Source organism: Colius striatus, chromosome 3 (genome assembly GCF_028858725.1).
Source record: "Colius striatus isolate bColStr4 chromosome 3, bColStr4.1.hap1, whole genome shotgun sequence".
NCBI lineage: Eukaryota > Metazoa > Chordata > Aves > Coliiformes > Coliidae > Colius > Colius striatus.
The window spans coordinates 50,766,278-50,792,813 of record NC_084761.1 but is presented as its reverse complement, the minus strand read 5'-3'; the positions used below and the strand labels follow the sequence as shown (position 1 = coordinate 50,792,813).

The window sequence follows — 26,536 nt, the reverse complement described above, 5'->3', positions numbered from 1 at the left end:
ATTACAGCCCCTGCCGCAGTGAAACGGCAGGAGGAAGAGGTTTGCTGAGGCGCTGGGAGCAGACAGACCCCGACCCTTCGCCGGGAGTGGATGGCCCTGGAACACTGAAATCCCTATAAACCTCTGAGCCCATCCCATGCCAGGGTTGTATGGTTTTCAGGGCGCTATCTCGAGCCGCCCCCCCACCACACGCCGCCGCCAGAAATATTCCCCACCCCCGGAGTGCCGTTCATAAACTTCATAAACGCTGCCTCGGTGCCCAGGCAGGGGGGCCGCAGCCCCTCCCGGCAGCGCCGGAGCCCCGGCTCCCCCCATGCCCCGGGCCGGGCAGTGCGGTACAAACCCCGCGCAGCGTTTTGGGCCGGGGGCAGCCCCGTCCAGATACGTACGTCTGCAAGGGGATGACTTCGCAAGCCATGCTGGCCATGGGGCCGGACACCCGCCTCGCCTCTCCTCTCCTCGCCGCGCCCGCAGTGCCGCCAGCGCCGTGCCGCCAGCGCCTCGCCGCGGGGAGCCAGCGGCGCGGCCCGGCCCCGGGGAGGGGCGAAGGGGCCGCCGGCCCCAGGTTGGCCGCCAGTCCCGGCCCGGCCCCCTCTCGCTGCAGCCGGGGAGCGAGAGACACTCACCCCGGGGCCGGCCTCTGCCCCCTACCTGCCTAGGCAAGCATCCGACAGTTCGCCAAGAGAGATTTATGATATCCAGTTGGTCCTGGACCTACAAGCGGCGGGCGAATTACCACAGGACACCTTTTAACAAAAACACCCCACCTGGTCTTTTGTATCCCTTTTAGTAACTATAACACCCTACAACCTTTCTCTCCAGGACCACACAGGGTGCAGTCAGAGGCAGGCAGGGTGCACATGAGCATGGCACTCAGCAGGCACCCATCCCACCTGAAACTGATCCCATTCCCGAGACACTCTTCCTCTGCAAGCTGTATCAAGCCACGGACCTTCACCATATATAGGTATCTATAGGGGCTTGCAAAGCAGGCCTTTGAACTTACAATCTCTTTGTCTTTCAGTAAATGCTACTGGAGTTTGGATGCTTTGTGCTGCAGCTGACCAACCGATTCAGACACACAGCAAAGAGAAGCATAGAACTCAACGTTTGAAGTGATGATGTAAGTGTAGCAGAAGCCAAGCTTATTTTTACTGATGTTACCAGTGTGCCACTCAAGCATTTCTGCTTCTACATCTGTGGATGCTGACCAAACGCTGAAAGAACGAATCACACCACTTTATTTGGTGGAAATTCGGGGCTGGGAAGAGCAATAACAAAAGAATCCCAAGTAACAGGTGTGCCACTTTCCAGGACACAGCAGTCTTTAAAACCAATAGCACAGAATTCGTAAGAAGGCCTTGCACTAAAATGCTTGATATCTGCCGAAGGAGCACACCTATTTTTCACCTTTGCATCTCCCCTGCCCAGAACACCTAAGGAATTGCTTTCAGCTTCCCCCTGCATTGGATAGAAATACTTCTGCTGCTGCCCTACAATGTTTCCACATTGTATACTTTATGGAACAGGGAAGGGGACAATCTCAAACTGATAAACGGGCATAAGAGAGTGGAACCTTTCAAAATCTTAGGTGGCAGAAACTAATTCTGGCACAGCTACTCTTCAAAAGTTCGAGTCAATGTTAAAAGCACTGTCACCTTCAAACCCAGCAAGGGCTGGCATTCATTTGGGAGAAAGCTGCTGTGGCCTATAGATGTAGGTCATGCAAATTAAACATGAGCTACATCAGCTTTCTGGAGAAGCAGCAGTCACTCACATGTTGGCAGAAGGGTATCAGACGTTTCACAGAGATACCTAACAGGACCTGACCTTTCTCAGTAGGAGGCTGGGGCGTTTTCCATCAAAAAAGAGCAGTGGGCAGCTGTGGCCAGAGAAAGCAGTTGCACAGAGTAGAGATGCGGAGGTCAACCACGAAATGGCTCCGCTTCACTACGCTGAACTTTAACATTTGCTCCTGTCAGCAGGCTGACTGGAAGAAGAGCATTAGTAATGCTTCTGCCCCGTTGCCTCAGCACAAGCCTGTTGTGCTGCACCACAGGCACAGCACAGGGCCCCTTTTTAGGAAAGTCAGCAATGCTGACAAAGCACACTGCCATCACAGATCCAGGTTACTCTTATCTGTGGCAATTAAATTAATATCTTGATGACTTCCTGTTAAATTAAAAGTGCCATTTGTGCTCTTAAGCAACTAAAATAATGAGAGAAAGATTTTATTCTGATATATAGAACTGTTTCAGTATAAAACAAAAGCACCTTGTACTGTTTCACAATTCAACAATAAATCAAATTGCCTCTTCCTGGCCAATGTTTTTTTATACATATACAATTATTCATAGTTTATTATACTTCTATAAACTGAGTGTCACCATCAGGATGCAAAAAAAAAAAATATTAATTTGTATTTCACATTTAACTAAAGATCCATCTAAATGGGGAAAGCCAGGGTTCCCCAGAGCAGTTTGCTGAATAAACAGAAGTCAAATAACTCAAATAACTGCTGCACTCCAAATTTATACTCTAGCTATGTTGTCATAACTTCCACGGGACTTGCTGTATAAATGAGCTTAAAAGTACTAAGAACCTTGACAAAGAATTCACTAACAAAAAGATACGCTGTAATAACCAGAAAGATTAATTGATGAATTAGCATCAGGAAAGAAGGATAGTTCATGGCATCATGCTAAGATCAAAGCCAGATGCCTTGGCAGAATGTTTAAGCTGTCCAGGGCACCCTGTGCCGTAAGCACCTTTGAATCCACCTTCTGTTACTCTTCTCTTCTTTTGGAGTCCTCTCAATGGAGTATCAGTTTTCTTCCTCCTTGTCTGCCTCTTTAACATTGCCAAAAACAGCACAACTAAAAAGAGGTATCCTAGCTCACATTGTCTTGCACACCCACTGGCAAACAACTTCACCATCCATTAAAAGAAAGGAAATCAAAGATGAAAAATGCAGCTGGTGGACTTTTGCTAGCACTGCTGGTTTCACAAGGTTTTAATTGCTCCTGAAGCAGTTGTGGATACTGCAATAAAAGATCTTAACATGGAGAAATGTCAGAGGGAAATTTTTTAAAGTAGAGTGGCCAACAATAAGTAAGATTAGTACTACCTGCTACTCAAACAGTGAGAAATCAGCCCACAGTGCACACATCACCTTACTTCAGTTTCCAACATCTCAATGGGCCCTTTGAATCTCTCGTCCTGCTAAACGAGCACAAAGCTCCTTAGTTCTTCACCTGCCTGTCCATGGGTATGGACCACAGCTTGTGGCACAAAGTAGGCAGACAAAAGCTGCCAGAAAACTTCATTCTTATCTCCAAACAATTCCACTTCCTTCTCACACATGTTTACGTTAAAGCCAACTTGCTACTAGACAGAAGCAGGAATTCTTACTCTCCTCCTGTCCTCTTGTGCCCTTTTTAACTTGCATAATTCAAGTTGGGTTATCATATATAAAACAGGGATAATACAACATTTTGGTTTGCATTTGTTTGTGCTTGTTGAATTTATTTTCCCATGATAAACACAGAAAACAAAACCTCTTCTGTACGTTTAATACAATTCTCGCATTCCTATTGCTCAGAAAGGCCAAACATCTGTTGGCAGCAATAACATGCTGCAGTGGCTATTTATGGTACCAGCAAACATACATATAGAGGATGGGGAAACAAATCTCCTCTCTCAGCACAGGCACCGTATCCTCTCCACTGACTGTGTATGCTTCTTGATGTATTACAAATACTTCAGGAAAACAGTCAGCAAACAACAATGATGAAGTCCTCTAAAATACCAACACATACCTGCATGCTTCAGCACCTACTGAAGCTCAAGGCAACACCTGGGTTGAAAGTATTTGATTTGCAAATTTCTTACTGAGGTTCAACAAAGGAAAAAAACACTGACTGGAACTAAATATGAATAATCACTTTGCTCCACCACCATCGATGTTTAAAGAATGAATCCAGATTTGGAAAGGAAGTCTCTTGTCAATCATCATTACAGAAATGATTTCTCCTCTTTCTTTCCTTTTCATACTTGGCCGCACATCAAGCAATTTTCTTAGTGTATAAAAACAACAAAAGATGATATATGAACAGCACCAGAGGATGTGAGATATAAGTGATATGGATAATAGATTCTATGAGAATGTGGCTGTGTCTGCCTCCCGAAATGCAGTTATTCTGGGCCTCACTGTACTGTCATACACAAATGAGATACTTTTTTTTCTTTTTTAAATTTTAAAAAATCTTGCCCAGTCTGATAAAATCTGTGGGCTTTTAAGATGCTGTAGGCTCAATACCATCAATGTATTCCCATAGTGTTTACCAAAGTATGCAATAATTTCCCCCCTGGTAGAAACATGGAATGCAAAGCAAAGATATCATCAGACTGAAAATTAAAGAATGTGCTTTTCAAAAGACCACCAACACAAAATTTAAAATGTCATTGTTTACGTTCACACACATGCATTTTTCTCTTTAGGGTATCTGTGCATATAAACATCTCCAATTATAAATGAGAAATACCCTGGAAAATCTCCCACAGGCCAGAAGATTTGTGTGCACATAAGATATAAGCAAGTCACATGTAAATAGAAACCATACTTGGAAACTGTAGGCTTTCATGTCCAAACAAAGCAGGCAGATGATTAAAGAGGCCCTGTCCAAAAGAGCGCAAATGGCAAGAAAGAGCAACTAATATGTCAAAAAGGTAATTTAGTAAAAGGGGAATCCTCAGAAAGAGGGTAAGTACTAAAAGTGACTTTCAAGGCTGGTACTCTGCCCTGTATTGCTTAATGATTTTATCAACTATCTGAAAGGAAATGTAAAATAAAATTGGTGGTTCTTTTTGTATGTTGTGTGTATTAGAGGTTTCAAACCTGGAAAATACATGCAAGATGACATGTCCTATAGGGGGATACAGCGTCCTGCCAGATCAGAACCTCTATACAATCCCTGAGTGACTCTGTGGCTAAAGAAATTAACATGGGCTTCAGAGCCATCAACACGGATACTGCATGGAAAAGGTGTTTTATGTCTGTATTTCCTACAGGGGTGGTTGCCACAGAAGACTGATGAGTTCAGGAATTGCCATTCTCAAGCAAGTTGTGAACGACTGAAGAGTACTCAGAGACAACTCATGAAGGGAACACAAGAGCTAAACCCCATATGTTTAGTAGTTTTCAAAAACAGTCTATGCATGCAGGAAAACATTAATATTTGACCTAGTACTCATAAGCTGAACAAGACACAATGGCTGGGAGTCAAAGAGAGGCAAAATATTACTTGAAATGAGACATTTTTAAATAGTGAGAATAACTAACTACTGACACAGTTCATCAAAGATGATGGTGAATTTTTAATGTTCTTACAACTTACAGTTGCTTGTGTTTAGGAACACCAAGCCATAGATAAACTGTAATTTGGGGAATTCTCTTACTCGTTTTCTTAACTAATACTCATCTTGTCCAAAAGAGAAGCAGGTTGCTCTTATGTTGACTTCATTTTACTCCATATATTTTTCACACTGGCATAGAAATACAAGTATTGTTGGCATATCTGTTTCTTCCTGCAACTTGGAGGCCAAATTACCTTTTAAACAAAGCTAGTTAAAATCTATTAAGGAGGAAACACATTTCAGAATTGTTCCTTAAACTTGCAGGGACAAAAGTAAGCGCCAAGCTTCTCAGAGCTTCAGGTTTGCAGGGTTCCTGATCTGAGCCTACAGATCAGCATGTAAGTGCATTTCCCATGGAGAGGGACGACCCAAGCTCCCAGGAGAGCCAGATTAGCTGCTGTGGCTGCTCTTCATTAAGTAGTAGTGTCCTTTGCAAACACTGCCACACCCGCTTGTCAGCCGCTTTAACTTGTTCCAAAGGACTCTTGCCCCATGGGATAGCCCAGAAACTATTTCTTGGCCTCCCTCCTGCAGAAGGGGGAGGATTGGGAGTAGGTTCCTAAAGGGTTTTCTGGGAAAGCAGCAAGTAATGGATGGTTGTGCCAGCTAATCTGCTGTGGGAACAGGGTAAAGCATGCTCTGCAACAGGTCACTAGGTTCTTCATTTGCACCAGTTAGTTCAAGGGCCGGATCATGGGAGAGAAGCAAGCAGGCAGGGGTTATGTCACGTACAAGTTATTTTCAAAGCTGTCTTTATCCAAAGCTCTGCTAGTATGATGAAATTCCTAAATATTAATGTTTAATGAAATTTCTCCCACTCCTCTAAACCGTTGTTTTTATAAAATGGTCTGCACAGAGATCCTTTAAAAATTCATCTGTTTCAGACCAATGAAAATGTTTGCCATAGAAAACACACAAGCAAAGCACTCACTTGTCTGCAAAAGATGCCAAAAATTTTTAAATGAGCCCTTGGTACTCCCTGCATTATTTACATTTCCTACCAAAAATGTCACTGGTTTCTCACTTTCCAAAAACATCTTTCCAATCCTCTACAAAATAACTATCCTTTGAAGTCCATGCCTCTGCATCTAACATGCTTCCTGCTCTCTAAAACATCTTCAAGTGTAATGCATGTAGATCACCCTTAGCCTTATGAAAATAACTGCACCATATCAGAAGGGGCTGAGCAAAGCAGAGGAGCAGGCTACACCATTCATGTTTGGTGCACATGGTTTTTTACTCCACTGAAAGTTAAACTGATGTCCGTGTTGGCAGGGGAGGCAGTCTGGCAGAGTTACCCTGCAGAAAAACCCTCTAGAAATAGCTCCTCTTCTTCAGCTAATGACGCGACTGAAAAGAGTGCTGCCTTTGCACGAGTGCTCCAGTGGCCAGCCTGTCTCTCAGGAGAAGTTGTTAGGAAAAGATGACTTGGCAGGACAGACTGACTCCAACTGGAAGGCACGAAGAGTGAGTTGGGTGAGAATAACTCCATCTCTCTGCCTAGAGCTGGAAGATGTATCTGTCATCTAAGTAAGGGATATCCTGGCTAAAACACAACTCCTATTTGATATATTAAAACTTGAGTGTATTTGACCAGAACACAGCCCTCTTAGTGCAGTCCTAGGGCTTCTCAGCTATGCACACATCAAGAAACATGAACTACTGTTTAAGCATAGTCAGATACAATGATGCTGGGCTCAATCAGTCCAGCCCACTATTGTGTCCCTTATTCACAACACCAGCTTTGAGTCTAACCACTCTGTATGTGTTCACCCTGAGCACAAACTCTCCTATCCTGCTGCAGGCCAGTCTGTACAATGCCAGTGGCACAAATGGATACTGGAGGGAAACAGAAGTTCACCAGAAGTTATCAGGAACATTCAGAACAAGAGAAAAGTCTGTAAGATTGCAACTTCACAACCCATCTTCAGAGTTCTGGGAAAAATCCAAGTTTTTCTACCCAAGAGGCATAAATCCAGCAAATGCTAATAAGAATTTAGAGGGAAACTTATTTTTCGGGATGCTCAGGAGTCCTCTCAAAATGGTGATCTCGTGATTTGTTTTTCAGTTTGACACCTGTTGCAGTTTCAGGGTGGGTTTTATAGATTTTATAGAACATGGTGCACAGTTAGCAGTGCTCCCAAGAGAGTCATCATTTCATGGTTGTTAGGTGGTTCCTAACCTCAATGCAGGACAATAAAAATGTTATTTTATAAGATATATTAATCCTTCCCATTAATATGACTCAGACCTTCTGAATGTAGAAAGCCTGGAGACCTTGAAAGGGCCGGAGGAGCTGGTGGTGGAATCTTTTGTTTCCAGGAGTCCTGTCAAAGCCTTAGTGGATGAAAGTCATTAGCATCCAAGCAGCCTTTAGTAATTTCTTTGCAATTACCTAGTGGCTACCCTTTGCAGTCATCCCTAGTGCAAATACACTTCTTGCAGCAGGTGCAGAATAAAAAAACCTACACTTCCTAACTGCAGCTCTCAGGACAGAAAGAAGGCACTAAGCCAGTGTGAGAAAGTGCAGTTTGCAGATAAGCAGTCAAGTTTGGATCATGTTCCTCACAACAGATATAATGAGAGGAAATCTCTCATGGCCACTGACCATGAAAGAGGAGAATTTTACAACACAGAAACATCTCAGAGACAAATAGATGCAAGCAAAGTGCCAACAGCAAAGTGAGTGACAATTCTGCTCCACCATTCCCAACCTTTTCTTGTTAGACAGCCAGCTGATCACTTTGATTAAAAATATGCACGTGTGTCATGCGAAGTCACAGCTGAACTCCTTCAGTCTACACTGCAACGTGCTGAACTCAACGTCCAAATGCACAGTTCTTTTAGCTGAACTGGGAAACTGCAGCAGCAAACAAGCCTGGCTCAGAATTCCGTGACCTTTGCCTGCTGATCTTCCTGCAACTGCCTGCAGGACGTGGGCCCAGGTCCCCTCTGGGAAGCCACACAGGAAGGAGTACCTCACAGCTTCAGGTGGTAGAAAACTGCTTACTCTGCAAAGCTGCCGGAAACAGGCTTGCTCTGCTGAACCTCCTCAGCTGAACAATGCACCAGACATTTCAGGAGACAGGCTAAGGAAGCCACAAGAGAGGGAACCACTCAGTCACTGCAGTAAAAACAAATCAAGTCAAAGTGCAGCGGCTTTGCCTTTTCCCTACTTGCTAGTAAGACAGGTTAGCAATGAGTGTCTTGTTTTTTGTAAACACAAACATTAAAAACAGGAAGATTTCCAAGGCTGTCTTAAATTCCTTATTATCCACTCCACTGTGCCTTCTCCTGTAAGAGGTCACCTATCCTGCTGTTTGAAAATGGCTTCAAAATTGTCACAGATGTTTGCAGAATATTTCCTACAGCAAAAACTATTATCTGACACATTTGGTATCAGAAAGTCATCAGCCTCATGAGATGAGGGTTCTTCTTCCTCACAGCAAAAGCAGCTATAAAAAAATAGAATAAAGATTCTGACAGAATACAGAATCCTTCTAGCTAGGAGGAAAATGCCTGAGATACTGAAAGGGAGTCAGTTTTTTTTCAGCTTTGTTACTCAATTGCTGTGAACTTACTGTAGTCCCATTCTGGTTTCCAAGGCTGCTGGATGCTGGCCCAGGAAACAGGAAAAGCTAAGATGCTTGGCTCATGGACTGAAATAAGAACTTTTGTTTCCATATGCACATTATGGCATTAAAGTCCTGCTTTCTATATCTAACAGTCATCACATTTTTGTTTCATTTATGATTCCTGTTGCTTACAAGATGAACTTCCACTTCTGTAGCACAGGTCAGGGCATTTGATTCAAAATGTTCTCCATCCCACAAGTCATAATTTCTCACCAGGTAAATCTCACATAAACAGGCAAAGATAAGGTGGCTAGAACTAAATAGGAAAGTTAGAACAGCATAATGCACAAAGCCTAACCCAGAGGAGTAACCTGTTCAGGGTGGAAGAGAGAAGGCAAATGCTTGGAAAAGTAAACTGAGATCCACCCAGGTGACTTGCATGGAAAAAATCTACATAATTACATGTTTCTGTGACTGTCATTATGTCTTGGCTGCAGACAAGGGACAAGAACCCAGGAAGAGCTGAGACCACACCCTGACTTGCCATTCGCAGTCACCTACCTGAGAGACACATAAATCATATGTCTTTGTGGCTGTGTTTTTAGAAAACTGAATGCTTTTCTTAACAACTGTTATGCAAGGCAGTTCCTACTGCCAGCATCTCACAATGCAAGAAAGAAGGGAATTGATTGCATAGAAGGGTGGAGACAAATGTACTCTCAAAAGTTAAATGAGTCAGCTTGGAAAAACTAACTCAACACAACCTAAAGACAGAAAGTGACAAACAGCAACAATACCTTGCATAAAAAGTCCTCTCTGAGGGCTCAGGGCAGAGGCTCTGTCTAATGATGCAGAAGGCAACCACTCTCACCACCTCCCCACTGACTTCATTCCAGACCTTTGCTCCTTTCCTGAGCAGTTTTCTCGAAGAATCTATGGCTGTTGGAGGGCCTGCCTGGCCACAATCCCTTATGTAAACCTGGCAGCAAGGCTCCTGAGTGATAAGGCAAATTATTTCTTTGGATAGGGACTGAATGTACTGGCATGACAGGCTTCAAAAACAACAACAAAAAAAAAAAAACCCAAACCTAAACAAAAATAGTCAGCTAAGCAAACAACACCAGCCCCTCTGTTCGATTTGTTCTGGCAACAACAGGCACCCAAGTTCTTATCACATGCCAGAACATAATGGTAAGTTCTGGCTTGCCTTGGTTTTAAACCGCAGCTGCTAAAAGGAAAGCTAATAAATAAGGAAAGTGTTTATAGTAAGCACAAACTTCTCAGTGTACAAATACATATGTTTTTGTATCTCAAAAATTAACAGTGAGAACATGCAGTATCATTAAGAAGAGGGTGCAGCAGAGTACATTAACCCACCCTTTATTTTAGGAAGGCTACCACAGCATGTGATCCCTTTATTTGCAGGACATAGGCCAGATATAAGGATCTTTGTGAACAAAAGGTTGTTATAAACAAACCTTCTCTTTGAGAATATGCACATGTTAGAAAGCCAGCACGGGGTATCTCGCTGCAGCTGTGACTGCAGACACAAACAGGAATTTATGATCTTTGGCACACACAGACACGACTAAAAAGAACTGGAGAAGGTGGCTTGCTTACGGAACAACTGTCATGGTTGCTCTAAGCTTTGGCTCTTAGGAACTGCACAAAGTTTTTCACAAAGTCTGGATGCCATATATGCACGCACTCCCCAGCACCTGAGCACTACTAGCAAGAAAGGGCTGCACTCCTTTGATGGCTCTTTCCACCGGGGGAACATATACAGAGCCCAACAGCACCACAAGCAGCTGGGTGCCCCGCAGTGAAGGCTCTTCCCTCAAAACAGTACCAGAACTGCGAAGAGGTGCACAAGCGCTAGAAGATATACATAAAACAGCAGAGCCTATTTCAGTGCCCTTTCAGGCAAAAGATCCAGGATGGTGACAGCAAAAGCCTGCAAACAGCATGCACTTCTGAGTCAGCATTAGGAAAGACGTTTCTGCCTCACATTTTGGCTGCAGGAAGCATTTTCAATCCTGTCTGAAGGCTATCCCTTTGCTTTCCATGTGTACGAAGTTTAGCATGAAAGGCTAAGAGCATTGCTTACAAGAGACCTTTCTACCTTTGTATCCACTTAAATCTTCATATATCTTATCTCTGAAGTAAAATCCATTTGAATCTGTTATTTGAAGCACTTAAATTTTAGCACCTCTAGGCATATCCAAAATCACTCTAGTGGCTACGGCAGTTATGTATGTCCCTTCTGAACCAAAGCTTTGAGCAGGATTTTTCCTTCTAGAAAGCAAAAAGAAAGAAGGACCCAAACAGGAACTCTGAGCTTCACAGAGCTGCAAGCCCACCCTAGCCCCTTACTTGGAGTCTGATAAGGCCCCCGGGAGCCCCATTCACTCCTGTCTACACCATAGTCTCAAAGCTGCTACCTCCCTGAGTTCCTGAGGTCTGTAGTGTGGGTCCTGTGGCTCTCAACAAGGTAAAGAAAAAGTATGTTTGTGGTTCACAGGGTTCAGAAGTTTGGCTGCCCAGCTCTATAGCTCTGCACTGGAGCTCTTGCAAAAATGAGATAAGCTTCACAGAAATATGCAACAGAGTGCATATTGCCTGTTTCAGAGGATTAGTCTCTTCTCTCCTGCTCCTTCCTTCTTTCTTTCTTCTCCACTGTTTTGGGATTGCATTATAGGTGTGTTTTTCTGCTATTGTATAATTAGCAGTTGCCCTTGGCACACAGCTATAATAATGAGGCAATTTTCAAGAGAATGCATACATTATGTGCTAGTGGAGATTATGAGTACATATAGTTAATTCACCTGTTTTGGTCAGAAAAAAGAGCACAACTTTACAAATACCATTTTCTTAAGATAACTGTTGTGAACAGAAGGTGATACAGATTTTATGCTCTGCAGTATGTTTTGACTGCCACTGAGATATCATGTACTTCAAATGACAGCAGCACCTTAAAAAATTCCTGTGATGAGGAATATCATACCTGTAAAGAGGCAGAACATGTATCTCAATATTTAAAAAAAAAAATCTGGTAAGCTGTTCTAGAAGACATAGTTACAAATGTAGCTGCCACTTAACATGCAGATCTTCATTTGAAGGTCAGCTATATGAAAGTCCATACTGAGAGGTATTTTCAGTAGTACAAAAAAATTACTAATCAACCAGGAGTCTCATTTTCTCTCTCTAGTGTCAAAGTAAACTGACTGAAAATTTATTAAATATTACAGTCCTTGCTGGGGCAACCTTACGGGCTTAGCATGTGTGGTTTTTAATTTGCTGCTAGACTTGAGCGTGCTCAAGGTGGAGTTCTGCTTCTACCAGTCTGTGTAGCGCTTCATCCGCTTCTAATCCACTCATATCATGGTATGTGAGCACAGAAAGGAAACAAATCCCAGGTGTTTGCATGAAACAGCAAATTATTATCACTGCTAAGAACAACCTTTAGTCTCTTCTCACAAAGATTGGACAATAGCTGAGCAGATAACAGTCATTTCACTAAAATATTTCTGATAATTATATATAATTAATGATAGCATTTATTTAAGAACTGTTAGTACCTGGTCACACAAAATTTCCTAACAAGAAGAGCAGCACGTTTGCAAAGTATTTTATAGCCTAGGTCAGATGTGAGAGTCCTTGTGATGAAAAAAAATGAAAACTCCTAAGATAGTCTTGCACTGAGATAATACCAAGCAATACCTCATTGTCAGCTTAGATTACACCAAAGTGACACAAGGCTGTCACAAGCATGTTTAAAACCACTCCTGATACATCAGAGCATTAGATTAATGCCAAGAAATCAAGGTCTTTGACTGTTGCACAGATGGATGTTCCCTAAGTGTGTTAGGTCTGCTACAGACCTCTCTCTCCTCTTCCTCTTAAGGGTGGTCCCGGGTCTCCTCTCCATCCCATTCTGCTCAACAACCTGCCACCATGATGCTGGGTAGAAAACAACAAGCACTACACACTTCTACAGTAGGAGCTGTAGTTCACTGACAGAAACATACTAGAAGCTATCAGCAGTGCAGACACTCTGTCCAACTAGGTAAATATGTACAGAAGTGTGATACAGGACGGAAAACCAGGCCACTCTTGAAGAAAACAGGATTAGAAGAGAATTCATTTCTACAGCTTATTAATTTCTGAGATAAAATTAGAGATGCAGACATCTTTCATCTCAAGGTCTAAGCATGGAGATTAGGTTTCTGCCTAATTACAAACCCATCTCATTTGGTGCTTAATGTCCTGTTCCAGTATTGTCCTAACTGTCCCATACTTCAAGAGCACTCTTCTAAGGAATTACACATTGACAGGAAAGTATGAATTCCTACAGCAAATAATAATAAAAATGTATTTTGTGGAATGCTCTCCTAAGATAATAGCTTTTTTTGAGGCACCTCATGAAGTATGTCAGTCACTCATACCTTCCCAGACATCAGACTTAGCGGTTCTTTGTTTCAGCTCTTGAGCACTTGATTTCCTTTTATACCTTGCAGGATGTAGCAGATCACACTCTCTGCTGAGCTTCAGTATATCAATGCAAGAGGCCATAACTTCTAAGCCAGACCCACCTGCTTGACCCTGCCTAGCTGAGAGAACTGCATTGCCTTCTCAGTTTTGCTGATTGACCTGCTTTGGTAATTGTTTCCTAACTCATCTCAGTGAAAAGTAGGTGGATTCATGATGATACGCTAACAAACCTAATGTCTTCTGACTGCAGGAGTTTTGGGGGCAGGCTTGGGGACAGAAAAACACATCCCTGACAATGCCAGATGTTAAAGAGCACATGTACCTGCGAGAGCTAGAAACTGGATTTGACATCTATGCTTCACCACCACCATTATGATGCAAAATCTGGTATTAGTGCATAATTTCCTAACTTGTCCTACCATTATTACAAATAAAACTCTGGTACTGGTGCATAATTTGCTAACTCATCTGGTAAGCTGAGTGGTGTCTGTCTGTGAGAGTGTTGAGAATAGCACCTGTCTCCTGCTTACACAGTGAAGTACTCCATTAGATATTTGGCAGCACTGCCTCTGCTTTGTGTTCTGTGTTGGTATGCACAGGCACTGCAGTGTCATGTTTCATGACATGTAATTCCCACATTAGGCCAGCCCCAAGTTTCAGTAGCATACAGTAATTTCTGACAGTAACCTGAATCCTTTATGTGCCGCACTAGACACAAGAAGAAAGGGAATGAGACTCAATTTAACATCCTGAGAACAACAAAAAGACACTGGTTCAGATGTTCAAGGAAGGCCTTTACAAGAAGCCACACTGGCCATTACTTGTTCACCTCATTGACAAAGTACCAGCAATCAAAACTCAAGATACTCTTTTAGGCAGATATTCTTATAGATGCTCTAGACTGACAGACTCTTACAGAAAATTGAGATAGATACTCTTTTGTTCTCTGCCTTGTCTGAACAACATCAGTACTATCATCATTCCTGCCAGAAAGACAAAACCCCTCAAACGTCCCTTCCTTTTTGGATTGAGAATGGCAATAAACTGAGACATCTGTTAAGATTTAAATAGGGCAGATGAAACACGCTTAGTCACTCAGAGTAGACACTTCACATTTCAGTTGCATCTTATGCTCAGTGCAATTTCTAGTGGCTGATCTTAGATCAGTCCTGTCCATCTACACTCCTTCAAATACTTGAAAATTTATATTGGAAAGGCACACAGCAGGGTTTGTAAGAAACTTGTTGGAATGTGTGGCTTTAGTAAGGATATGCACATTAGTTTACCTCATACTCCAGCACACTGACTTTGTAAGCATCCATGGAAAAAAACATTCAAAATGCTCGGAGCTGGAGTTGCAGGTACAGAACAAAGAAAGACAAAAAAGGAGCACTAACCTGGAGAAAAATAAGTCACTGTTAATGAAAGAGATTTCATCTTTGAAATCCATCTCCTTCCAACATGAATGACTGTCTGTTAATCGGAGGCTGACCTGAGGTATTCCATCCGACAGGCCTGGTTGTGGCACTAGGCACGTTTGGCTGGATCCTTCCATTGTGGACTTTGTCATCTACAGAAGCAAAGAGAGAAAAAATGAAATGTGAAAGGAAGAAAGGGCAGAGCAGCCTTTTCAGATAATCTATAACAGAAAGACATTCCATGCCAAAGAATATGACAAAATAATATATAAAATACATAAAATAATAATATATAATACATAGAAAACAAACATTCTGTTTGATAAAGACCATTTAAAGAAAAATAAAGGTTTGCCTATTGAAAGGACAAGGGAAAGAGTTAAATTTAAAAAAGGAAGGTAAGTAAAATGAACTTTCTCATAAGAGACAGACTGAAAAAACCTTCTCATTGTACTACTTCTTGTCACAGCAAGAGAAATAGATGGTAAAAGCAATTATACATCTCTTCTCAACATCCATCCTTTTTATTGAATGTCAACTCATGCCCCGGAAGGAAATTTTTCAGGTTGTACACATTCTAGACTAGCGTTCTTTGCCAGAAAGCCGAGCTCCCTATATCCAAGATGAAGTTGCCAAGCATCATTGAGCCCATCTCCAGGAAGGCTGGGGCTCTTGCTCTGACCCTTCAGGAGAAGCACATAGAATACAGCAAAAGATAGTGCTGTGTCAGAGAGGTGTCTAGCATCAGCAGCAGATACAGGATGCTTGGGAAAAAGAAACATAAGTTTGAAAGCCTGCCCCTCATGCACTGCCCCAGCTTTTTGCAGGCTGGAGTTTACTGCTTATTTTGACTTTGAGATTGCACCTGGTTAACTGTCTTTAACAGTAAATATTGAATCTAGCTTTTATGATTATGTTCAGTTTTCTCTTGTGTTCACTTCTGTCTTTAGCCTTTGCTAAAGTTTCACACACATTGAGTAACACGGAAAAAAAAGTACTACTACTTTAGATATGGTGATGGTCTTTCTCTTAAGGATTGCAAATAATTGTTCCTTACGTACCTTCCCCATATCATTCTTGACTTTATACTACTCCAGTAGTAGTCTCTAATCACTTTATACTCTCATTTAAGTCATTCTGATGTGTTTCATCCTTTTCACTGCTTTTCTCTACACTTTTTCACCTTCTACTAAGTCTTTTTTGAAACGTAGACAGAACTGCAGGCAGCATTATATATGTAGACAGGTTTAGTGATGGTTTCTAATTAACTCCGAAATTTTTATTTGCTTTTATGATTGCTTACTGAGCTAACAGCTTTGTAACATTTCTGCAGTATCAAGTTATCTTCTCTGAAAGCAATGGCTGATTTGGAGCTCTTCAGTATGCACTTTTATATATATTTTGTAGTTTTTTGTGGACATTAGTTAGTATATAGTGACAGAAATCCTTTTTTTTTTTTTTTTTTTCCACTCAATACAGAGTAAATCGGGAACTTTAAGTCCCTGTAGACAGCTTGTACTTTTTCCTGCCTTCAGTAATTTTATCAGTACATTTAGTTGCTTTCTTGGGCATTATCGAAATGCTTGAATAGCACAGATTCCAAAGATCCTTTAGAGACTTCAGAGGAAACCTCTTTCCACTGATAAACCAATCATATATTTTTACTGCTTTCTTGATTATTAATCTATTAAACAATCCTTTCTTCTAATTGTAATACATCTTTACTTCTTTAAAAATCTTTGCTAATCCTAATAAAATCTTCCGAAAACTCAAACGCACTACATTGACCATACGTCTCCACATGCTCAGTGGCTCCTCTTGTGATATTTTTTTCTCTAAAGCAGTAATTCTAATGCATCCTAATGACTATAATTACCCAGTTGTTTATTAATTCTGCTGTCTGCTATAGTTTCTACAAACCTTCAGGACAGTAAGTCAGACTTTCTGGATCACTTCTCAACCTTTCTTGTAGCTGGATTACCTTAAAGTCCCTTGTAAAATCCTTGGTTTTACCTCTGTTTTGTAATGCTTTGTTTCACTCAGTTGTTTTCTAATGCTTTGCGTGTGTCAAAAAGTTTCATGGGGCAGATAGCTGCTTCTTGGTAAACTCTGAAGAGAATAAACTGAAAAATAATACGTATATCAGAAGCAAAGGGAAACCAGAAATATGTTGAGAGAGTTTCAGGCTCTAAATCACAAACTCTCAGCAAGTTCCTGCCTTTCCTGATGTCAACAGGCATTTTGCCTGCAGTCACCTTTGATCACCTCTGTTTTCCAGAAATACTCTACTAGCCCATTACCTGCAGCAGTCACTGACAATTGACACCAGGGAAACTGGGCACATGGCACGTGAACACCAGCTCTCAGCTGCTACAAGATGGCAGCAGTACTATGATTTAAAAGGAGAAGTCTATGTCTGCAGAGAGAAGAAGAGGCAGAGCACTACACACACAGCACCATTACACGAGGGAATTACAACAGGAGGCAGCAGTGCTTGGGATGTGAAGGTACCACTGAATTCTAATGGAACAGTTGTTAAGTATTTCTTCCCCACTGAAAACCTGTGTCACTCATTCAGCTTTCTTGCAGTTGGAACTCACAGTAGTTTGTCGTGCCTGCACAACGATATATCTCACTGTGGCCTTTTGGTGCTACTTCCCTGCCACCTGCTAGAGTTGATGACAGGCACACTTGGAAAAGCTCTCCACCAGAGTAACAAGAAATGGTGACTATACTTATACACAAATCTCTAAACTAAAACAGTTCCTACAGTCCTATTAGTATTTTACAGAAGCACATATTGGTGCAAGAAAAACAGGCAACTTCTGTGATGTACCATACATTCCAGCAGCAACCAAAGCCTGGAAAAGAGCAGGAAGCCAGACTTTCTGTAACCAAATAAAATATCATAGGAGAGAGATTAAAATAGTATGTACTAGGTCCAGGTGTATAGGTGCTTTGTAGTTAGAACTAATATTAAGATGGTACTGATCAAAATAAACATATATGGACTCAGGACAGACATGCTACCCTCATAAAGAATATCCTGGAATAACAATAAAGTCTCCCTGTCTAAGAGACCATTGTCAACAGGTGGATGGGGTGCGGCCAATCACCTTATATGAATAACTTGTTAAAGGCTGTACTCTGACCATCATCAACGGCTTGATGGGGTGGTTATCTTGCAGGTCTGACTTGTTACAGATAAGGACAGAACCTCCCGCCTGGAGGCGGAGGACTCACTAAACAGAATAACAGTGTGTATTATCCAAGATTTTGTATAAATACAGCATGGGATGTACTGGCTTTGTAGACCTACCCCCAGCATCCATCTCTGTGCAGACACAAAATAAAGTAGTATCTCAAAGCTGTGTGTAGATTGGCTTACTGCACACCAGGTATGAACCCACTTTTTGGACCACAGTTTCACCCTGACCATACCATGTGCAACCTGATTTTAAGAACACAATTAACAAGGCTAAATATTTTTGCTACCAGGTACTGTATTTGTAGAATCTGCCTTACTCAACAAGAAGCACTAGGAAAGAGGCAACATCTGCCAAACGGCATGTATCAGGTTCCCTCCGTTCATGAACTTTACACTGATTTACAGAAGCTCTTTATACTGGAGAATTCCATAAAACCTCTATTTATTATTCTGGTATTCTAAAAAGAAAAAAAAAAACCAAAACACAAAATCAACCCACAACTTTAGATACAGTCTTCAGTTGTTTTTGTTTCCTAGCAGTTAGAAGTGGCTTGGATTGCAGGTGCTCCCAACAAGAGGCATGCCAATTACATACCATGGCTGCAGGAAAGTTCTATTTGAAAGATCAAATTCAAATTTAGGACTACCACTGCATTTTTAGGGCACTTCAAAATCATTAAGTGGAAAGAACCAGTGTTCTCCATCCTGTTACATATGATTTACAAGCTAATAATTTGATAGCTTTAGAAAACAACATCATAGCACTGTACTAATTCTTTAGCAATATAATCTACAAATAATGACAACTTATATCTAAATTAAACTCAGATTTACTCTTTTTTTTCTGTGAAAAACTGCTTTCAGTTGCATTGGCATAAAAATACATGTAGAAAAATTATTAAATATATTAAAAGTTAAACACTTTTTTCATTTATGTAATTTGTCTTTAATCTTTATTAACAATAGGAAGGAAATGTTCGTTATTTCATTCTACAGTTTTTAATGACCCTGTGAAAAAGCCACCTGCATAACTATCATAACAGCAGCACTTCATTGCTCTGCCACTGACTTTGAAGACATGCTTGTGGGTCTTACAGAGCAGATTCAAGAACTAATGACTGAGTCTGCTTAAATGGTTTTTGGGTGGTGGAGTGATTAAGAGAAAAAATTTTGGCAAATTTCTTTGTTCCTGCATATGCTTCACTCAGTGAAGTTTGAAAACAATACCCTAAAAAGTGAGGACAACACCTTGCAAAACAACAATGCTATAGATTAGATGACAGTGGGAAGGAAGACAAAGGCATTCAGTTGTTAAAAGATAGAAAAGAGAAGAAGAAAAAGAACACTTTAAAAAAGATATTCTAATTTTCTCCAAGGATTCCTTTTTGTGATCAGCCTAACATGCAGTCTTACCCTCTGGACAATGTGGAGGATAGCCAGTGAAACCTCCAGGAGGTCTATTACAAAAGCACACAATAAATCTGTAAGAAGTTTAAAAGGACACCAAAAAAGCCCCTTTGGCAACTTCTTGCATGCTGTAGCACATTTCTACAGGCTGTATTTTGTTATACTGTACCAAGTGTTGTGGGAGGTTTGTAGTTACCTGTTCAACAAATTTACATTTGCATTTGCCTCCAGAACAGGCAGTCCAAATGAGGTTTATAAAGGCCTCAATGGAAGAATCCCCTCATTCCCCAGGTAAGGACTACTCTTAACCACAAGGATGCTGTTTTCAGCTCATAGTGTTCTTAAAAATATTATCAGAAAAGAAAGTCAATGCCTACTCATTCCTCTTGTACAGCAGCTGTTTTGTTTCTCTCAAGATGAGAAACAGTATCATGCTTTGTGTTTATCTCACAGCACCTTACATTTACTTTAAGCAGATTTTACAGTTTTTGTTGTTCTTGTTGCTGTTGTTTTTGGTTGGTTTGTTTTTTTTCCCTTCACATTTAACAGCAATCATAAAGCAAATGTTAACCTGACTTCATTACTTACTTGTTTGATAACTGTTGCAAAGCCTAGCCTTAATGATCTGAATGATGGGGCGGGGCTGTGCCATCAGCAAGTTTCTAGATGACACAAGACTGGGAGGAGTGTCTGATACACCAATGTTTCTGTGCAGAGGGACCTGGGTAGGCTGGAGAAGTGAGCTGATGAGATCATGCAGTTCAACAAGGGGAAGTGCAAACTTCTGCACCTGAAGGAACAAACAGTTCCGACTTCGGCTACCCATCTAAAAAGCAACTTGTCAGAGAAGGACCTGGGTGTTCTGGTGGACAACAAGCTGACACACTAGCTAGCAATGTGCCCTTGCTGCAAAGAAGGCCAACAGTATCCTGTGCTGCATTAGGTGGAGTGTTGCCACCAGGTTAATGGAAGTGACCCTTCGTCTTTACTCAGCACTGACAAGACCGCCCTTGGAGTGCTGAGACCAGTTCTGGGCTCCCCACTGTAAGAGGGGGACAAGGACATACCAGAGAGAATCCAACAAAGGGCCATGAAGATGATAAAGGTGCATATCTCCTCTCAGGAAGAGCTGAGAGAGCTGGGACTGTTCAGCCTGGAGAAGAGAAAGCTAAAGAGGGATCTTATCAAAGTGTATGAATACCTGAAGGGAAGATGTAAAGAAAATGGAACCAGGCTCTTTCAGTGTTGCCCAAGGACAAAATAGGAGACAATGGGAGGTTCCCTCTGAACATCAGGAAACACTTTTTCACTGTGACAGTAACCAAGCTCTGGCACAGGTTGCCCAGGAAGATTTTGGGGCCTCCATGCTTGGAGATATTCAAAAGCTATCTGGACATGGTCCTGTGCAACTGTCTCTAGATGATTCTCCTTGAGCAGGAGGGTTAGATAAGATGACCGTCAGATGTCCCTTCAATCTCAACCACTCTGTGATTTTGCGGTTGCCCCTTTGACATTCTCATCTATCCAGCAAATGAACTGAACAGATGAACTGCTGCATACTGAAATGCCTAATGTGGTGTGGCATGTGTCAAAGGAGCATTTTGTCTCAGGCAAAATCTAACTGATACAGTCTGACAAAGGGAAGTCTATAATTTTTTGTAAATACATACAAAGCTTCCCTTTGGAAGACGACATCAATAAATCCAAGGATAATCCCAAAAAATAGGGATGTTCTGGTTGAAGAGCAAATCTTTTGTTACTTGTCTCCTGAAAGGTTTTTATCTGATGAAGCTCAACTTGTAACTGCATTTGACAAGGATCAGATCCAGCCTGAACCAGGTCTATTGTGGGCTGTTATAATACAGTTACAAGTTGTGGCCTGTTACATTCTAGTTATCCTCTGGAAGCCAGAGCTAGGCAGAAGTTTGCTACTCTGTAATTTAAACCACATCCTCATTCTCAGCTAAATACAAGTGAAACAGTATCAGATGCTACTGAGGATCAAATGGATCATCCCAATAAAGGATAATCAAAGCACCAAAAAGCAGACAACTACAAGTAATTATTGCACCATGCATCCTGCATTTGGCTTTCAAGTTTTGCTGTCTCAGAAAGTTCAGGTGCAAGGAACTGTGTTTGCAGTTTTAGTAGAGACTAGTCAGTTTTATGACCAGTACAAACATATGTCATGATGGGTGTTAAAGAAAGTGCAAGAAAACCTTTCCCCTAGAGGCACAAGCTGACCAGTCAAGGTGGCGTCATCTCACACATACCACTGCCAAGATTCTTCATAACTGACTGAGTTCATCACAGAGATGTTTCATCTCCCTGTGAGGTGTCAGAAACTCCCAGGTTCAAAGAGCAAAGATAAATATGCCACATATTCTAAAGATCTGATGTGGTATGGTGACTCTAATCTTTCCCTCTTCTTGAAGAACAAGGACTGATTCACACTTAGTTGCGTCTAGAGAGCTCTGTGTATATGAATCGAGTAAAGATACAGATCCTTGGCACAGGTCAAGCTGCTTTTCTGAGTACCTCACCTGTTCAAAGAGGAAAAAGAAAAACTTCTAATAACTCAAGCTATACATGAACATGTAAATAATTAGGGCAACTCATTCTGGAAGAAGCTAGCTTTGAGTTTATATTTAAATGTCATAATTGAAAGGATGATAAAGATGTTTCCATAAAGTTATCATAAAAAAAAAAAAAGCCCAGGGAGTATTTAAAACATATACAGCACACTTTAAACTGCATCAAAATAGTACTCTTCCAGACAAGAGCGAAAACTCACTCAAAAACTTCCTTAATAAACTCTGAGTTTATATGGTACTCTGAGTTGTCCACCAAAATAGAAAGGTCCATACTACCTTTCGAAGGGCTTCATATTTTGTAAGCTGAAGGAGCCATGGGCTGACAAGTTGTGCAGAGCAATACAAATACTCTAAAGAATAGGAAAGAGTACATTTCTTTGCAAAAACCTACGCATAGCTAACTAATGCAGGTAAATTTAGAATCTTCTTTTCCTTCTCACTCTAGTCTCAATTTAGCTAGCTACAAGCAATCTATCTGCTCACCAGCATTATCCCTTCTTCGTGAACAACCAAGAAAAAGATAGAGTCAGGCAAGAGGTACACTTGACAGCTAATCAACTTGATTCAACCAGTTCTGTCCAGTCAAATAACCAGGGAACAGGCCACCTGCCGAAGTTGGTCAGGCTTGGCATTGGGCCCCTGATACCTCTTGAAACAAACATATTAGTTTTCTTATGTTTAAATGGAACTTTTCATGTTCCAGCTTCATCCCATTACCCCTTGTCCTGTTGCTAGATACAATAGAAAAAAGGGATGTCCCAACCTCCTGACATCTCCTATTTAGATATTTGTAAATATTAATAAGATATCCACTCAGTCTCCTCCACACTAAACAGCCCCAGTTCCTGCAGCCTTTCCTCGTGTGAAAGATGTTCCATTCCCCTGATCATCTTGGTGGCCCTGTGCTGGACTCTCTCCAGAAGTTCCCTGTCCCTCTTGAGCTGAGGAGCCCTGAACTGAAAACAGGACTCCAGATGAGGCCTCACCAGGGCAGAGTAGAGGGGGAGTAGAACCTCCCTTGACCTGCTGGCCACACTCTTCTTGATGCATTCCAGGATGCCATTGGCCTTCTTGGCCACGAGGGCACGTTGCTGACTCGTGTTTAGCTTATTATCAACCAGGATTCCCAGGTCTTTTTCTGTAGAGCTTCTCTCCAGTAGGTCAGTCCTCAGTCTGTACTGGTGCATGGGGTTGCTCTTCCCCAGGTGCAGGACTCTGCACTTGCCCTTGTTGAACCTCATGAGGTTCCTCTCTGCCCAACACTCAGCTGGTCAAGATCCCGCTGAATGGCAGCACAGCCTTCTGGGGAATCAGCCAGTCCTCCCAGTTTGGTGTCCTCAGTGAACCTGCTGAGAGTACACTCTGTCCCCTCATCCAGGTTGTTGATGATGATGTTGAACAAGACTGGCCCCAGAACTGATCCCTGTGGGACTACACTGGCCACAGGCCTCCAACTTGATTTTGTGCCATATTATGTCCACTCCATTTAAAATACCAACCATTTCAGTGGGATTTCTAATCACATATACACCAAGTTGTAAGCTCTCTACCAAGGTTACTTATCAGGAATGATAGTGAATTACATCAGGCCTTGCCTGGAGATTTGTACTATGCTAATATGAACAAAGATGTCAGACAGGCTGTGGAACATCATCTAAACATATCTAAACTATGCTGGCTTTTTTTTTTCATCCCATAATGGTAGTGTTTAAAGCAAGGGAAGAGCTCTGGATGTCATCTATTTGGACTTCTGTAAGGCTCTTGACACACTACTCTACAACATCCTTCTCTCTAAATTGAAGAGAGATGGATTTGATGAGTGAACAGTTTGCTAGATAAGGAATTGGCTGGATGGTCACATTCAGAGAGTAGTGGTCAATAGCCACAGTGGTCAGACAGAGATCAGCGATAAGTGATGGCCCTCAGGGGTCTATATTGTGACCAGTACCGTTTAGCATCTTAATAGACAGTGGGATAGAGTGCACTCTCTGCAAATTTGCAGAGGACACCAAGTTGAGTGGTGCAGTTGACATGTCTGACAGAATGACACCCAGAGGGACCTGGACAAGCTTGAAATGTGGGCCCATGTGAAACTCATGAGGTTCAATAAGGCCAAGTGCAAGGTCCTGCATCTGGGTCGGGGCAACTTCTGGTACAATACAGGCTGGGGAATGAAGAGATTAAGGGCAGTCCCATGAAGAAGGACTTGGGGGTGTTGATGAATGAAAAACTGGACATAAGCTATCAATGTGTGCTTACAGCTCAGAAGGCCACCTGTATCCTCACAGCTGCATCAAAAGAAGCATGACCAGCAGGTCAACGGAGGTGGTTCTGCCTTTCTGCTGTGGTGAGACGCCACCTGGAGTGTTGTGTCCAGCTCTAGAGTCCTCTGTCCAAGAAAGACATAGATCTGTTGGAGCAGGTCCAGAGGAGGAGTGCCACAAAAAACATCTGAGGGATGGAACACTTCTTTGAAGAAAGGCTGAGGGCGTTGGGGCTTTTTAGTCTGGAGAACATAAAGCTCTCAAGAGATCTTACTGTGACCCAAAAAGGGAATCCCTTTTTTCTATAGTAGCTAGCAACAGGACAAGGAGTAATGGGATGAAGCTGGAACACAAAAGGTCCATTTAAATATAACAAAAAACTACTTCACTGTGACGGTGATGGAGCACTGGAACAGGCTGCCCAGAGGGATTGTGCAGTCCCCTTCCTTGGAGGTCTTCAAGATCTGTCTGGACACGTTCCTATGTGACCTGATTTAGGTGAATCTGCTTCTGCAGGAGGGTTAGAATAGATGATCTCTAAAGGTCCCTTCCAACCCTACCATTCTATGATTGTATTATTTAATACTTAAAGGGAGCTTATAAGAAAGATGAGGACAGACTTTTTAGCAGGGCCTGTAGTGGTCAGACAAAGGGCAATAGTTTTAAACTAAGAGAGTAGATTCAGACTAGGTATAAAGAAGAAATTTTTTACGAGAGTGGTGAAACACTGGCACAGGTTGCCCAGAGAGTTAGTAGGTGTCGCATCCATGGAAGCATTCAAAATCATGTTGGACAAGGGCTCTGAGCAATCTGATCTAGTTGAAGATGTCCCTGCCCAGGGCAGGGTGGCTGGACTAGATGAACTTTAAAGGTTCTTTCCAACTCAAACTGTTCTATGATTCTATGTCCTTGGGCCTGGACTGAACAGTTGTGTTCATTAAGACTGCTGTAAGTGCTAAAAATGAGCTTGTGCTCAAATACTTGCCAAAGCATAGATTCAGTTCAGAAAGTTACAAAATGCTAGAAAGCAATTAAAAAACACCCCAATTTGTCACTTCACCTACCACCTACAATATTGATTTTAAAACCATGTAGGCATATTACATCTGACAAGTTCTCAAAGAAAAAAATGCCCTGTCATTCTATATTACTGACACTGGGAGACAAAGATCAATAGCTCTTTTACTAGGTTTAGCAGAGAGTCAGCACAGATAACATAAGCAATAACACATCCTTGCAAATTTCAGTTACTAGCTCTCTTCCATACTCAGTACCCAAGCTTCAAATCCTTCCTTGATTAACTGCTACACTTAAATCATAAAGTCACGATGAATGCAGTCATCCCTACAGTCTGTGCAGCTGCCACAGCCAAATTAGGATTTCTCTTACTCTACTTATATTTTTAGGCATTAGATCACTAAAACACCTCCTCTGTACTCCGCCCTACTCAGATATCCAAGTTATAAATTTGATGCAATCCTGAAGTGTATGAAGCTTTAAAGTTCAAACAAGTTCTGATGTTTTATGCAAATTCCTATGTCTTATTGAAGAAAAGACTCTTCAGATTCAAAGAGTCAAGTATTATCTTCCTTTAAACCACATTGCTACAGCCTCCGTGTTTGACAGAAGCCACTGCAAAGAGAACTGCTTAAATGCTTACAAGTAAACACACACTTAAAGACTTTATTAACACAGCATGATTCCAGAGGTAGCGAGCTAGCAACTGCTCTCAAAAATAATCTATGAAATTGAAGCACAGCTATGCAGATATTGCATTTCTAGCTGCAGAGTTAGTTCACTTGTCACTGGCTGTGAATCCCATAACTTTCTTTCAGTAAACTTTGAGAAAGTTAAAGTCATGTCTCTGTTATAAGTCAAAGCCCATGGACTTCAAATCATACAGAAATTTATTGTGTCAGACTTGCACCCATTTTCTTGTAACTGTTGTACCGAATTCAGTGACGTTTTGAATTAATGATGTAACAGCAAGTTAATTACTAATGTTGTTGCAGATATCCAAATCACAGTAAACTCACTGTCTCTAACTGCACCGGATCCACAGAGCTAATCTAAATGAAGAGCAATAGACACTTATTTTACTTATTGAAGTTAATAGACAGGATTCTGAATATAGACTAAGATTGATTGAGATGGTAACAGTTTT

At 41.6% G+C, this 26,536-nt stretch overlaps 1 protein-coding gene across 10 annotated transcripts in view; it reads right to left on the bottom strand.

The window, feature by feature from the left end:
• The window catches only part of FAM13A (family with sequence similarity 13 member A), a 130,634-nt gene that overhangs the window by 61,160 nt on the left and 42,938 nt on the right, over window positions 1-26,536 (bottom strand). For 8 of the 10 annotated variants that reach the window (XM_061992405.1, XM_061992401.1, XM_061992402.1 and 5 more), the window contains one exon: window positions 14,879-15,051. In XM_061992405.1, the coding sequence (XP_061848389.1) occupies window positions 14,879-15,051 (173 nt within the window). Of the gene's footprint in view, window positions 1-389; window positions 488-9,787; window positions 9,854-14,878; window positions 15,052-26,536 lie in introns of those variants that run through there. The other 2 variants (XM_061992411.1, XM_061992410.1) reach the window with 2 other exon arrangements.